Consider the following 12227-nt stretch of genomic DNA (forward strand, 5'->3'; position numbering starts at 1 on the left):
ACCACTTATTTTCAAGGTACCAGGTCTCACTGACTCTCAAGATAGAATAAATATTTTCAGAATGAATATCCTCCACCATAGGACCGATGACATAAATCAAGCCAACATCAAAATCAGAAGCAAAAAGACATTATTTATTAAAAGTCATTTAATAAAATGTCCGCAGGCAACTCAAAACCTGCCATTAAAACTTATGCAGAGGTTTATGTATTTTGTTGTATTTTCTGAAGAAGAAACTCCATTTGTAAGTTTAGATTTGGCTGTCCTTTCTTGGTCTTCTTACTCAATATTTTATAAGCTTCCATTTTCTTTTGCTTGTACAACCGTTGAGCTTCTTCTCTTTGTTGTCTTCTTTTTTCTGCTTCCTGAAATGAAATGAAGAATGACGATTATGAAAATATTACATCATATATAAGCAGTATAATTTCTTTTTGTAAAAACCCTGGCAATTGGATATTGTATTGACACTAGGCCATTACTCTTAAAAGCTGAATTAAGACTCTCTTTTGGAGCACAGTGAAATCAAAATGTATTATATTGTCTAAAGCTTTAAGAGAAGAGCCAGGTTGTCTTCAGTAGAGCATCCTATGATAAAGATTTGCAGCTTAAAATGTACAACATCCTTTCTGCCAAATGAACTCCTTTGCTTTTTTTCTCCAATGGCTAGAGTACCAAAAAATTTCCACTTTCTCCTTCTGATTGAGACGGAAAGAGTTTGATACAGCTGCCCTCACGTAAATTTCTTGCCAAAGACAAAGATGTGCTAAGATACTGGACATGTGCATGAGCCTGCAGATGGGACATAGGACACATTCCATCTGGAAAGTGGGCATGTTAGTGATACCAGGACAGCATCACAAGAAGCATTATGTAAAGGCAGCTTAACAGGACCAAAATGACATGACCCATCCTCTCCAAAGTAAAACAGATTGCTGTCTTTACTAAGACAGAAAAAAGACTAACACGATTTTCAGTTACAGACACTTTACTTGAGGACACTGCATGCATGCAACCAAAATACTAATGGAGGCACTTACTCTATATGGATAATTATTATATTATGTTTGTTTTTTATCAAAGAGCTCACACCCCCTTCTCTAGTGTTGTAATTTTAGTAAGTAATTTGGGCAAGCATTCACAACAAGCAAGCTAACTAGCTTCCTTCACTTGCATCATGTCCTACCAAAATAGGCAAGTCATCACAAATCAGACTGAAGGATTCTTCTCATAAAGCTGATTTGTTGAAATTCAATACCATGCTGACCACAAAGGCAAATGTTTCTGAAGAACATCCTAATAGATGACAGTTTATCAATCATGTTTGTCTTCATGGCACAAATAGCTTCAGTGATGTACAAAAATTAGTTAGAATGATCTCTGATGTGGGAATATAAAATTATCTAGAAATAACCCCCAAAATATTTCTAAATACAAATCTAAGAGGATTCTGGGAAAAAATAAAACAAAATAAACACTCTGAGCAGGTAATATCTCTCTGTTCAGAATGCTTTGCTTATTTTACCACAATAATGATTAACACTATTTTTTTTTTTAAATAAGAGTAACATCAACTTTAGCTTACTTGTAATTCACTCCCTAATAACTTCTTATTCAACTATATAATTTCTTTGTAATTATTATACAGTAGTTACCAACGTTTAGTTTGTGAGCATGAAGTTACACAATTTCTACAATTTGATAATGGGTGCCAGTCCAACCAACAATGTACTAGAAGAGACCAAGACTAAATAAGGATGTCTCAGTTGAATAACTGAAATGCGTTATTCAACAATGATAACATTAAGGTATTCCCTGTAAGAATATGGCCCCTTAAATTAGAATGAGAAAAAGCATTACTAGTGGTTCTAAAGATTTTGTCCATGGATACTGTTACATTTAATTGTTTCACTGTTGATCAAATAATGTAAAAAAGGTAAAGACTGCATTGTAGTAAGACCACTGGAAATGGAATGGAGAATTTGCATTTCATGACAAGGCAACATTATTGTTCCACTGGGACATACAAATCAAGGTCTAAGTATTTCTCAATGAACCAAATAACCTAATAAAATCCATCTAACAGCAAGAGCAAGACAAAAAGAGAAAGAACTCAAGAGTCGTAATTCAAAAGACCTGCATTCCTAAGTATCACTGGCAAGCTGAAAGCCTGGAAGAATCCTATGTTCCCCTCCTATGGTCCTATCTGGAGTAATTTAGTCTCTCTACCATCCAGAAATACTTGTTTAAGATTTACCTCTTTCTTTTTAGCACGCTCAGCTTTTATTTTCTCATACTCTTCTTTTGCCTTCTGATTTGATGTTTTTTTCTTAAACTTCTCTTCAGTCGTAACTGACCTGTAAAAAGAAGTACATGAAATGTAAATATGTCTGCTTGCTGACAGCCCATAACTATATATCCCATAGCTACTGCGCAGTCAGAGCCTTCAAATGTTTTTTTGCATACTTGGTTAATTCAATTAGATATACAGACTTACAGATTATGTTAAGAAGCAAAACTCATCTTTCCATACTGTATGAATACCTACTAGCAATACAGTTCCATGACACTCAACAGCATTGCATGTCACACAGTGAGCATCTAGCAACTCAGCAAACCAAGTTCCTTCAATTCTGAGCATACTGAAGACTGGAGACCGGACTGCACAGAACTTTCAGTAATACACATTATCTGCTGGATCTTCACGTGGATAGTGTCCCATGAAGCCAGAACATTGCCTATAGAGTTTTTTCCCCTATCATACAAGACCTTCTGAGCTTGAAAAACTGTATGCTCTGGCTTAGAGCTGCATTATCTCATTTTTAGGTCCAAATGCATGCAACTGCAGATATGAGGGCAACTGTCTGTCAGAAGACTGTGAACCTGAGAAGTCATGCTGACATGGAGATTGGAAAAAATTCTGAAATTAGGAGCTGAATTTATATCCATTCCCAATTTCAGTAACTAAGCAGGTATCCTTGACAAAAGGGAACAAAAAAAATGCCATTGGTCTGGCATTTACAGATTTACACACTACTGTGAGTGGATTTCTCTATTTATTTATTTCATGATTCACAATAAATCCATCACATAAGCAGTATGGTATCAAGCATTTCACACATAACAACTGAAAAACACAAGCCTTGCTAGGTATTTAACAACTGCTCACAGAATGAGCTTTTGATTAGTCCACCGCTCTCACTAAAAAAATCTGAAAATTTACTATCATCATCTAGGAGCTCTCAGACAGAAAATCAAAAAGCTAAGTGAAGACATTTGCTCATACTTTCATACAGGAATACTCCTATTCTTGGGAAAAAATAAATATTATTAAATTCTTATCTCCATCTTGTGGCAATACCATGTAATGACACTTCATCTTCTCAGAAGTGCAAAACTACTTGAATTGCAACATACGCTATATTTTAATAGAATTATCCAGCTAAAGTCCTATTTTTCATCCCCACGGAACACTGAAGCCTATTTAACAGTCCATACGCTTCACCCCAGCTCCCAGATTAGCAGCCACATTCATGCAGAATTACTAACTTGGTTTATAATCACAACTTTAGATTAAGCAAACTGGAAAAAAAAATAAAATCTGGTTTGAAGAAAAACACCAGTCCTATCTCAGATACCCCTGTGAATTAACTGCCTATTCCACACAAAACACTACCCTTCTTCCACTACAGGGTTAAGATCCGACTGCCTTTTACCCCCTCTCTCTCATGTATTCTTCCCCAGAAAGTTTAAATATAAGGAAAATGTAAGCGCACACCTTGGAATTCAAAGATTTAGAGCATTCCTTGCACTAGTGACAAAAAGGTATTGTCTCAGTCACCATACTTAAATATTGTTTAAAAACACTGCTCTAAAAACATTAGATCTGCATGAGTCCTGCTTTTACTGACAAACCTAACAAGTACATGCATGTCAGGGGGAATTACAACCAAACAGGAAATATACATCATTAAATCACCTGACATTTATTAGATCTCAAGTGAAACACTCTGTTTGGTTTCTCTCACTCATTCTAAGTAAATTAAAAACAAAAAACAAACAAAAAAAAACACTGGAAAACTATTTTAAGTAAATAGAAAAAAATAAACACTCAAAAATTATTATGACATCTCTATTATTTAAAATGAAAATTTTGATTAGGAACACTTTACTATGTTATATACGGTTTTACTCTATCTTCTCTCTCTTTTTTTATTTTTTATTTTTTATTTTTTTTTAAGTTTGTAGTTAAAATCCCACCCCCAAAACAAGCTACATCACAAAAGGATAACAGCACACAATATCATTTATTCTGGCAGAAGAAAATGCAGTATGAAGAAGACAACTTATCAAACTCAGAACAGAGATAATGTAAAAAATGTTTATGAAAAATAACTTTAGTTTAAAAATACCAAGAATTAATTTTAAGCAAAAAATCTAGACAAATATCAGGCATTTATAACACCAAACAGAGTATCATCACATTTTCCTTTTTGAAGATGATGATGAAACATATTCATCTTCTAAGGCCACATGGGAATATTAAAGTTAATCTTTGGTGCACCTTGATCTTGATATTAGACTGTTACACCACGGGACACTGCTAGAATTGAGAAAATCTCAATTTAAAAATCCATTTCAAGGAAACCAACCACTTTCAACTACCACTATCCAAAAAATAAGAGATGTATTAGTACTTTAAAGTGCATGTGTATTTGAAATTATTTAATTTGGATTTATTTTTCTCTTAATTTAGGGATACAAACCTGCCATAAGGCACACAGTACCAAATTTCTCTGTAGACTGAAATGAGCACTACCTGAAACGCAGACTTTTATCTTTGTTGATATGGTATTGAACATCAAAAAATTGGTCAATGCCTACTTGCTCTTGAGCTAACCCTTGAAGTGCAATGGTAACTTTCGTATTATTTCTCTAAAATCAATTTTTGCTTTCTGATTCTGTCACAAACACAACAAACTTTTATCTTTATTTCTAACAATTCAGAAAAACATGTAAGGCCTGACAGCATTTTCAATTAAGCATGTCACCATAATGAAGTCCATGTGAAGTGTAAAATCTAGGATATTTTTTTTAAGGATGAAAACAATTACTTGTTTTTAGAGACATATTTTAAAAACTTACTCTACTGCTATGTTAAGTTTTTCTTCTGATAAAACTGAATCATCTCGTCTCTTGTGCTGTTTCTTAAGCCTCTCTTCCTCAGCTAGATAAAGATGTTTCAAGTGCTCTGGATAAGTATCAACAAATTGATTATCTTGTGGTGAATTGATCTTTCGTTCCTTTTTCAATAGTTTCCTGTATTTTCTTTCAATCTTCTGTTTTCTCCGAAATGCAAATCCTTGTCCTGAAAACACAAGGGAAAAGGGAGTCAAATACACCCGTACTGAAGTAGTACCAAACCATGTTCTTGTCAGGACCACTTCCCACCCATGTGGTTTCCCAAAGAGAAAAAGGCACTACTTTTGGTGATTTTAATTAGGAGTTTTCAAAAATTCAAGGAAAAACATTGATAAAAATCTGATTCCTAATGCAGCACTGTAGCTATTACAGATTTACTAAAAATTATCACCTAATCTCTTAATAGAACACATCACCGCAAACATGACATGCAATTTATATGGAACATTATATGCCTTTGCTTTTTCAATCCAGTGAAAAGAGGTACTAACACTTCTCTTCTACTTGTAGCAGCTTTACACACAACATCAAAATAAATTCCAAAATACATTTCTACTCAGTGTCAAGACAACACAGATAGAGTAATATTGTCTGCTTAAGCAGCCTGCACAGCCATAACGCCCCAGGAAAAAAAGTCACTCAGCTACTAAACTATTAATACTGTATTATGCCATATTAATATTTCATTAGATCTTTCCACAAAAATAGTATTTTTATTCCTAGCTTCCCTCTTTCCACGTTTGTCCAAGAAGTTTTTCTACAATTTCATAAGTATGCTTCATCATAGAATTATTTACCATTGAAAGAAACAAAGCTAACGGTAGTTTCAGCCTCATACATAACCACTTATCAACCTGAAGTCCAAGATATTTTTCTTAATATTACTGTAAGTGCATTAGTCTTAACAGGAACTGCCTTTGATGACACTCAGTGACCAACTCTCTTCTAAAAGCAGCAAGCCCAAATCTGACCTGCCCTTTGTTTCCCCAAGGCTGAAATTTCAGTGATGTGCTGCACAACCTGACACTATTTTTATGCTTGCATAGCTTACTGCCAGAAATCCAAACCTGCTTAAAGGCACTTCCTTCTCCAACACACAACTGCGTAGGAAAGGGAAAAATGGGGAATCGTCACCGAGCGGCCAGAGCAGGTGGCTGGAAGTGGTGTGCTCACAGCCCAGAGAGTGGCTGAGGTGGGGAGGGACACCTGGGGGTCACCTGCTGCAGTCCCTGCACAGCGGGGGCCCCAGAGCATGGTGGGCTAGGTGGCATCATAGAATCATTAAGGTTGGAAAAGACCTCTGAGATCATCAGGTCTCACTGTACCCCGGCCACCAATGTCACCCACTGAACCGTGTCCCCAAGCACCACGCCCAGCCTCTCCTTGAACGCCCCCAGGGACGGTGACCCCACCACCTCCCTGGGCAGCCCGTCCCAGTGCCTGGCTGCTCCTTCTGACAGAAATGTCTCCTCGTTTCCAGCCTGAACCTCCCCTGGTGCAACTTGAGGCCATTCCCTCTGGTCCTATCACTGGTTATCTGCGAGACGAGGCCGCCCCCAGCTCCCCACGACTTCCTTCCAGGTGGCTGTAGAGCAATGAGGTCTCCCCTGCGCCTCCTCTTCCAGAGGAGGAGACCGCGCAGCCTGTGCCAGCGCCCTGTCCCCGTCCCCCCCCCCGGTACCGAAGCGTTTCCTCCCATTAAGCCGGGCCCCCCCGTGCCCCTCCCGGCTCACCCTCCTGCAGGCTGCCCAGCAGGCCGCGCAGCGAGGCCGGCCTCCACAGCCGCTTTCGGCGGGCCCCGGCCCCGCGCCCGCTGCCGCTGCCGCTGCCGGCCCCGCTGCGCTCCGCAGCCATCCCCGCGGCTCCTCCCGCGTCGCGCCGCCAGCGCGTCACGGCCGGGGGGCGGCGCGCCGAGGCGAGGCCGTCGGAGCCGTCGGCGGGGGCCATGTGGCGGCCGCCCGCCTCGCTGCCGCCCCAGCCGGCGGCGGGGGAGGTGGCGGCGGCGCTGCGGCGCCTGGCGGCGTTCTTGGGTCGCGCCCTGCCGCTGTGCCGGGCCCACGCCACGCAGCTGTACGCGGGGGGGCTGTGGCAGCGCCTGGTGGCGGCGCCGCCCGACGCCGTGCTGCGGGCGCTGCGGCGCCCCCTGCGGGAGCCCTCCGGTGCCGACGGGGGGGCGTGGGGTGAGTGGGGCCGGGGGGGGGATGGGGGGGATCGAGGCTGAGGGCGGGGGTCCCCGGGGGTCGGGGATGGAGCGGGGCAGCCCTGAGCGGTGCGGGTGTCTCTGGAAGAAAGTGGGGTTTAGGCACCTTACCCAGGACGCGTGGTCCCGATTCAAACAAAACAGAGCCTTTCGGGGAGGAATTGCACGTGAGGAGGCGTTCGCTTGTGAGGGTGGCCTCATATTAAAGCTTCATCCCATTTCAAGCTGAGAAACAAAGCGAAACTCCTAGCTGTCAGGCACCCCCCCCCCCCCCCCCGGCTGACATCTGAAGAACAGAAGTAAAATGAAACCCCCAGAACCCAAACAAATAAACCCAACCAACCAACCAACAAACAAAACCCAACACACAAGTGGAAAAATGTAACGGTTAAAGTCCTCCAAATGTCCAAACGCTGGAAACGTGGAGGACAGCTGGAAAAGACTTAAAAGCTGCTTTCCTATATGTCTGTAATAATGAGCGTCTGGCACAGGATGAGAGAAAGCAGCTTTGTTTCTGACAAGTTATTTAAGAAGCACTTCATATTTTTAGTAATTTTCAAGTAACTAGAGGAGGGCAGCTACGAGACTGTATGAGAGGATTTACCGCTCTCCAAGTAGAAGGGAAATAGACCAGCAATGCACTTCCAGGCAGGGTACAGAAATGAAGATAAAGCATCTGACAGGTGCTTTATTTTGGGGGCCCGAGTTCTGTCAAAGAGATTGGTTTCAAAACTCACACAACAGCTTTGACAAAGAAGGTAGCAGAGGAGCAACCTGCATCCTGCCAAAGCTTGTTAAGCATAGATAGTTCTCATGTAGTGCTAGTTGTGGCACATGCAGTGACACATGAGACAGAAAAACATGTTGAGTGCAATGGAAGGGTCCATGAAAAATAGCGTGTGGAGCTGTGTACTTCTTGGCATAAATGGCAAACAATAATTTGATTTTGGAAAATGATTGAAGAACTGTGAACTGCGACATCACTTGTAACGTTTGTCTCTTGGATCTGAAGATCTTCAAAATATTAACTGTAAGACTGCTTTTTAAAAAGTTTGAGGTATCAGGGGAAAAAGAAACATAGTTTATTCATGCATGAAAAAGACACTGGATTATGAATTATCTTTGAGAGCCAGCTGGAAACAAGGCAATGATCCAGACAGCAAGCAAAAGTGTTTGGAAGCAGCGAGAAAAACCTTTAATAGATTTAAGGAGTAATGTCAGAGTCAGAATTGATTCTAAGCAATAACAGGAACATAAAATTAAACATAAATAGAGGTTGGAACAAAACTACTATTTGGATAAACTCATCAAAAAGAGAACTGTAAAGGAAAATTACCTTGATCCTAACTGTACGTGTAGGAAAGCCCATGAAATGATTTAGATACTGAGGTGGTGGCCTGAAAAGTAGAAAGAGTCAGGAAGACAAAGTATTGTTTTCTAGATTTTAAAATTGGAAAATCATTTATTGAGCCATATTCAAAGTGTGTGTTATAGAATCTAATATAGAAATTACTGGATCAAAGGATACAATTTATGGCTGAAATGAAGCACATGTTTTAGAAGAATATGAAGCCTTCCCGCTGTGGCTAAAATAGAACATTTCTTCTTATGTTTCTGTAGAGATTAATTGTACTCATTAAAAAAAGAGACTTCATCTCTTTTCTAGCATAAAAATATAGTATGATATTTTACATTTTGAAGGTTTTGAGACACGCTCAGGATTTTGTGAGAACATTGGAAGCATTGGTAATGAAACGCGTATGTGCTTGCTGATCTGATGCCTGAATTGTTCGCCTGCTTATTATCTGTCCACCCTGTCATATGATGAAAACCCATTGTAACAGAATACAAATTTCCCAGTGAAGCTACCTGCAAACATCCACTTATATCTGAAAATGAATTCACTATATCCTACAATAGCCTATATTAAAATTAAGATTGATAATGTGAGAGGGAGCTACTTTAAGTCCATTAGTTCAACTCGATAACAATAGATATCACACACGTATCTTGAAACCCAACATCAACAGAAAGGCTCTTCCTTATGTTCCTCTGAGGTATTAACTGTATGTGTGGTTCTTCAAAATTGTCAGATATTTAAATGTTAGTTATACATTTAGTTTGAAATGAGTACTCAAATGCTCTCCTAACATGCAGTTGTTCACAGAAGTACCTTGTTTGGGTTGTAGCTGTGAGAAGAAATTTAAAATACCTTACTCAAAGAATATGTTAAACGGCATATTGATTTCACCTGGTAAAACCTTTGCTTCCCAAGAGTTTGAGAAGTTGTTCATTTATACAATCACAGTCCCCATACTATTATGAAAGTTTTCCAGAATCTGTCCTAATATGGATCCTAAATGAAATTATAGGAAAGCACGGGTTACATTTGACCAGCATTGGTTTGAAAATGTAAAGTAGTCAGTTCATATTCACATAGGTCTGCAAATTCAAAAGTTACATTACTGCAGATTGGCACAAAACTGTTATTCTGTACAATATTTTATTTTACTGTAGGGATTTTGTTAAATGTACATGCTGAATTGTTTTCTCTGAGAATTAGGTGAGCAAGAAATTGTAATTCTGTTGTACAATATTGTATGCAAGAGGATGACTACATGTTCTGTAAATCAGTTTCAAGGACTATTTTCAGATACTCCTCAGACAATATTTCATTATAATGACCCTATGAAGAGTGGGACCCTGGTTTCCAGTTGTAATCTACAGAAAATTTTCAGATCCATTTTTAGATACAGAAAACCACTTCATATATTTTATACATTTAAAAGTTGACTTTTGCCATGTTTCATCTTATTTATCATGTGATTTAATCAGATTGGTCACAGGCACAGAAAATCCATGTCTAAGTACTTTCATATTTTACTGTAAGTTACCATTTGTACTACTATTTGTGCATTTTTTGGCATATATTTATTTCTGCTGAAGATTTATTTGCAAATGTATGGACCAACTGGTTAAAAGACATATTAGATTTCATCTTGAGAGCCACCAAAGAGGAAACAATTTGAGAAAACTACCATTTTTAACATTCATAAATAATCAGTAGTACAACAACTGCCATTCTGTAGTTTGGAGGGATGCCTCGGATATCTTAATGTAGATGGGTTTTTCCTTTTAACTGGCAAGCTGGGACAACAACTGAAATTTGGTAGGAGCATTATTACAGATGGTGCGCCTATTGTCTTGCATGAGATCCTGCTAGTCCTGTTAATGTTCTTCCATCGGACAACTGAATTCAGGGCAGTTCTATAACGTGCATTACTGCTTTTAATTCTAGTTAAGTGAGATTTGTAAGGAGAATTGATAACTTCTTTGTCACCTGACATACTAAAAGATAAAGCAGGCAAGCTTTGGGTTTGTAAGCTTTTCATAAATTCTGACCAATGAAGCAGAGAAGTGTAAATTTCAGTAAACACTCTTCAACCTAGTTAAGTTATAAAGTATCAGGATGAGTTGTACTTGTGTGATACAGTTGCATGTTGGATGAGCATGAGGTAAGGTGAAGATTGGGATAAGTAGGTATGGGTATGTTCTTTTATAACAAAACCAGTTTACTGAATACACAATTTATGGTCCAATAGAGTTCTAAATATTAATTTTCCTGCTTGTACCCCAAATACAATCAGCTCCCTTTAAACTCAAAACTGAGAGGCTAGTTTTGGTTTTGTGAAACAATTTCTGACACTGATTTTTCTTAATTGATGGAGCAAGTTCATTCTGGTACATTGTGACAGTTGTTTTCATGTAAGTGATTTCTGTGAGAGAAATTTAAGGAGTCAGAAACAACAGTGTGAGGTTTGGGATGAGCATGAGAGCATCCATGGGTTTTTGATACATAATATGGAGAGGGTCTGATTGTGTTGGCTGCAGAGATGTGCCTTATTTTTTGGCATGGCAGGATTTGGTTTCACTTGTTATTTGTTAATCGTGTATGTGTTTGTGCCCATTTTTTTGAATTAGCAACTGCTCAGGATTTTCTCGTTGGAAAAAGAGGATGTATTGGGAATGTGTTTGCTGGCCTAGACCTTATAGATGCTTCCTTTGGACTGTGACTTTATTCATATGTTTCTCATATGTCTCACATATGCTAAAGACATATTTTGTAATAGGATGACATTCCAATGTATTTTCAAAAGTCCTTTATATCATACAATGTCATGTCATTAAAAAAAAAAAATATGTATTTAGGAGGAAAGGTTTTTGCGTGACTGATTTTTGCTTTGGTTTGCAATACAAGATTAGCCAGTATATTTAAAAATGTGTGCCAGTTCCTAAAAAGATTATATGTTTCAGCGTTATGTGCTGCAGCATTTTAAAATGCTAAAAATAAAATTTCCTCCAGTGAAATAATGAACATGCATATATTTTATAATGGGCAGGAATTTTCACAAGTACTATACTAATGAAAAGAGTTTTTATTATACATGAAACCAAGTGGAACACCCACTTCTCATCGGAAAAGTAGATTTTTTCTTTACCTGGCAAGATTGCTGAGCAGCTGGCTGGTCAAAGTAGGTTTAATGCCTCATCTCTATCATTTTCTCAGTACTTGCTGGCATGAACTTGCTTGTTGAGTCTCTTCTTAAACTTTGTTCTCTTTCCTGACTCTTTAGTGATTTTTCCCCCTTGTATCAGACATAAAGATTTCTATGTATTTTTACTTATTTAGGCTACCTTCATTTATATATTTTGTGGCATGCTGTTCATTCCCAGAAACTCTAAAATAAGTTAAATGAGTGAACGTCCCTTACAAAATTTTTTCTTCTTCGGCAACAACTCAAATTTCTTCTTTTGCCAGTTTGTTCTT

The 12227-nt window shown here is 38.7% G+C and overlaps 2 protein-coding genes across 3 annotated transcripts in view; one reads left to right on the plus strand and one right to left on the minus strand.

Moving 5' to 3' along the window:
• Window positions 1-203: 203 nt before the first annotated feature.
• On the minus strand, window positions 204-7146 carry CCDC59 (coiled-coil domain containing 59). The gene is made up of 4 exons (XM_068657628.1): window positions 6933-7146; window positions 5143-5365; window positions 2255-2354; window positions 204-365 (listed from the first exon to the last, which is right to left on the minus strand). Exons 1-4 carry the CDS (start codon window positions 7144-7146, stop codon window positions 204-206), a joined length of 699 nt encoding a protein of 232 aa, XP_068513729.1.
• METTL25 (methyltransferase like 25) overlaps window positions 6929-12227 on the plus strand; it is a 67549-nt gene continuing 62250 nt past the window's right edge. For both annotated transcript variants that reach the window (XM_068667470.1, XM_068667477.1), the window contains exon 1: window positions 6929-7379. In XM_068667470.1, the coding sequence (XP_068523571.1) occupies window positions 7145-7379 (235 nt within the window). In that variant the 5' untranslated portion in view covers window positions 6929-7144. The remainder of the gene's footprint in view (window positions 7380-12227) is intronic.

Source organism: Anas acuta, chromosome 1, assembly GCF_963932015.1.
Source record: "Anas acuta chromosome 1, bAnaAcu1.1, whole genome shotgun sequence".
In the NCBI taxonomy this organism is placed as follows: Eukaryota; Metazoa; Chordata; class Aves; order Anseriformes; family Anatidae; genus Anas; species Anas acuta.

What these genes read in the sequence shown, in the direction of transcription:
- CCDC59 (XM_068657628.1), bottom strand. Translation starts at nt 7,146, where the DNA reads ATGGCCCCCGCCGACGGCTCCGACGGCCTCGCCTCGGCGCGCCGCCCC. An exon ending in GCTGGGCAGCCTGCAGGAGG is followed by an intron (nt 5,366 to 6,932) that starts GTGAGCCGGGAG and finishes TTGTGTTTTCAG; the next exon opens with GACAAGGATTTGCATTTCGG. An exon ending in AGCGTGCTAAAAAGAAAGAG is followed by an intron (nt 366 to 2,254) that starts GTAAATCTTAAA and finishes ATTTCATTTCAG; the next exon opens with GAAGCAGAAAAAAGAAGACA.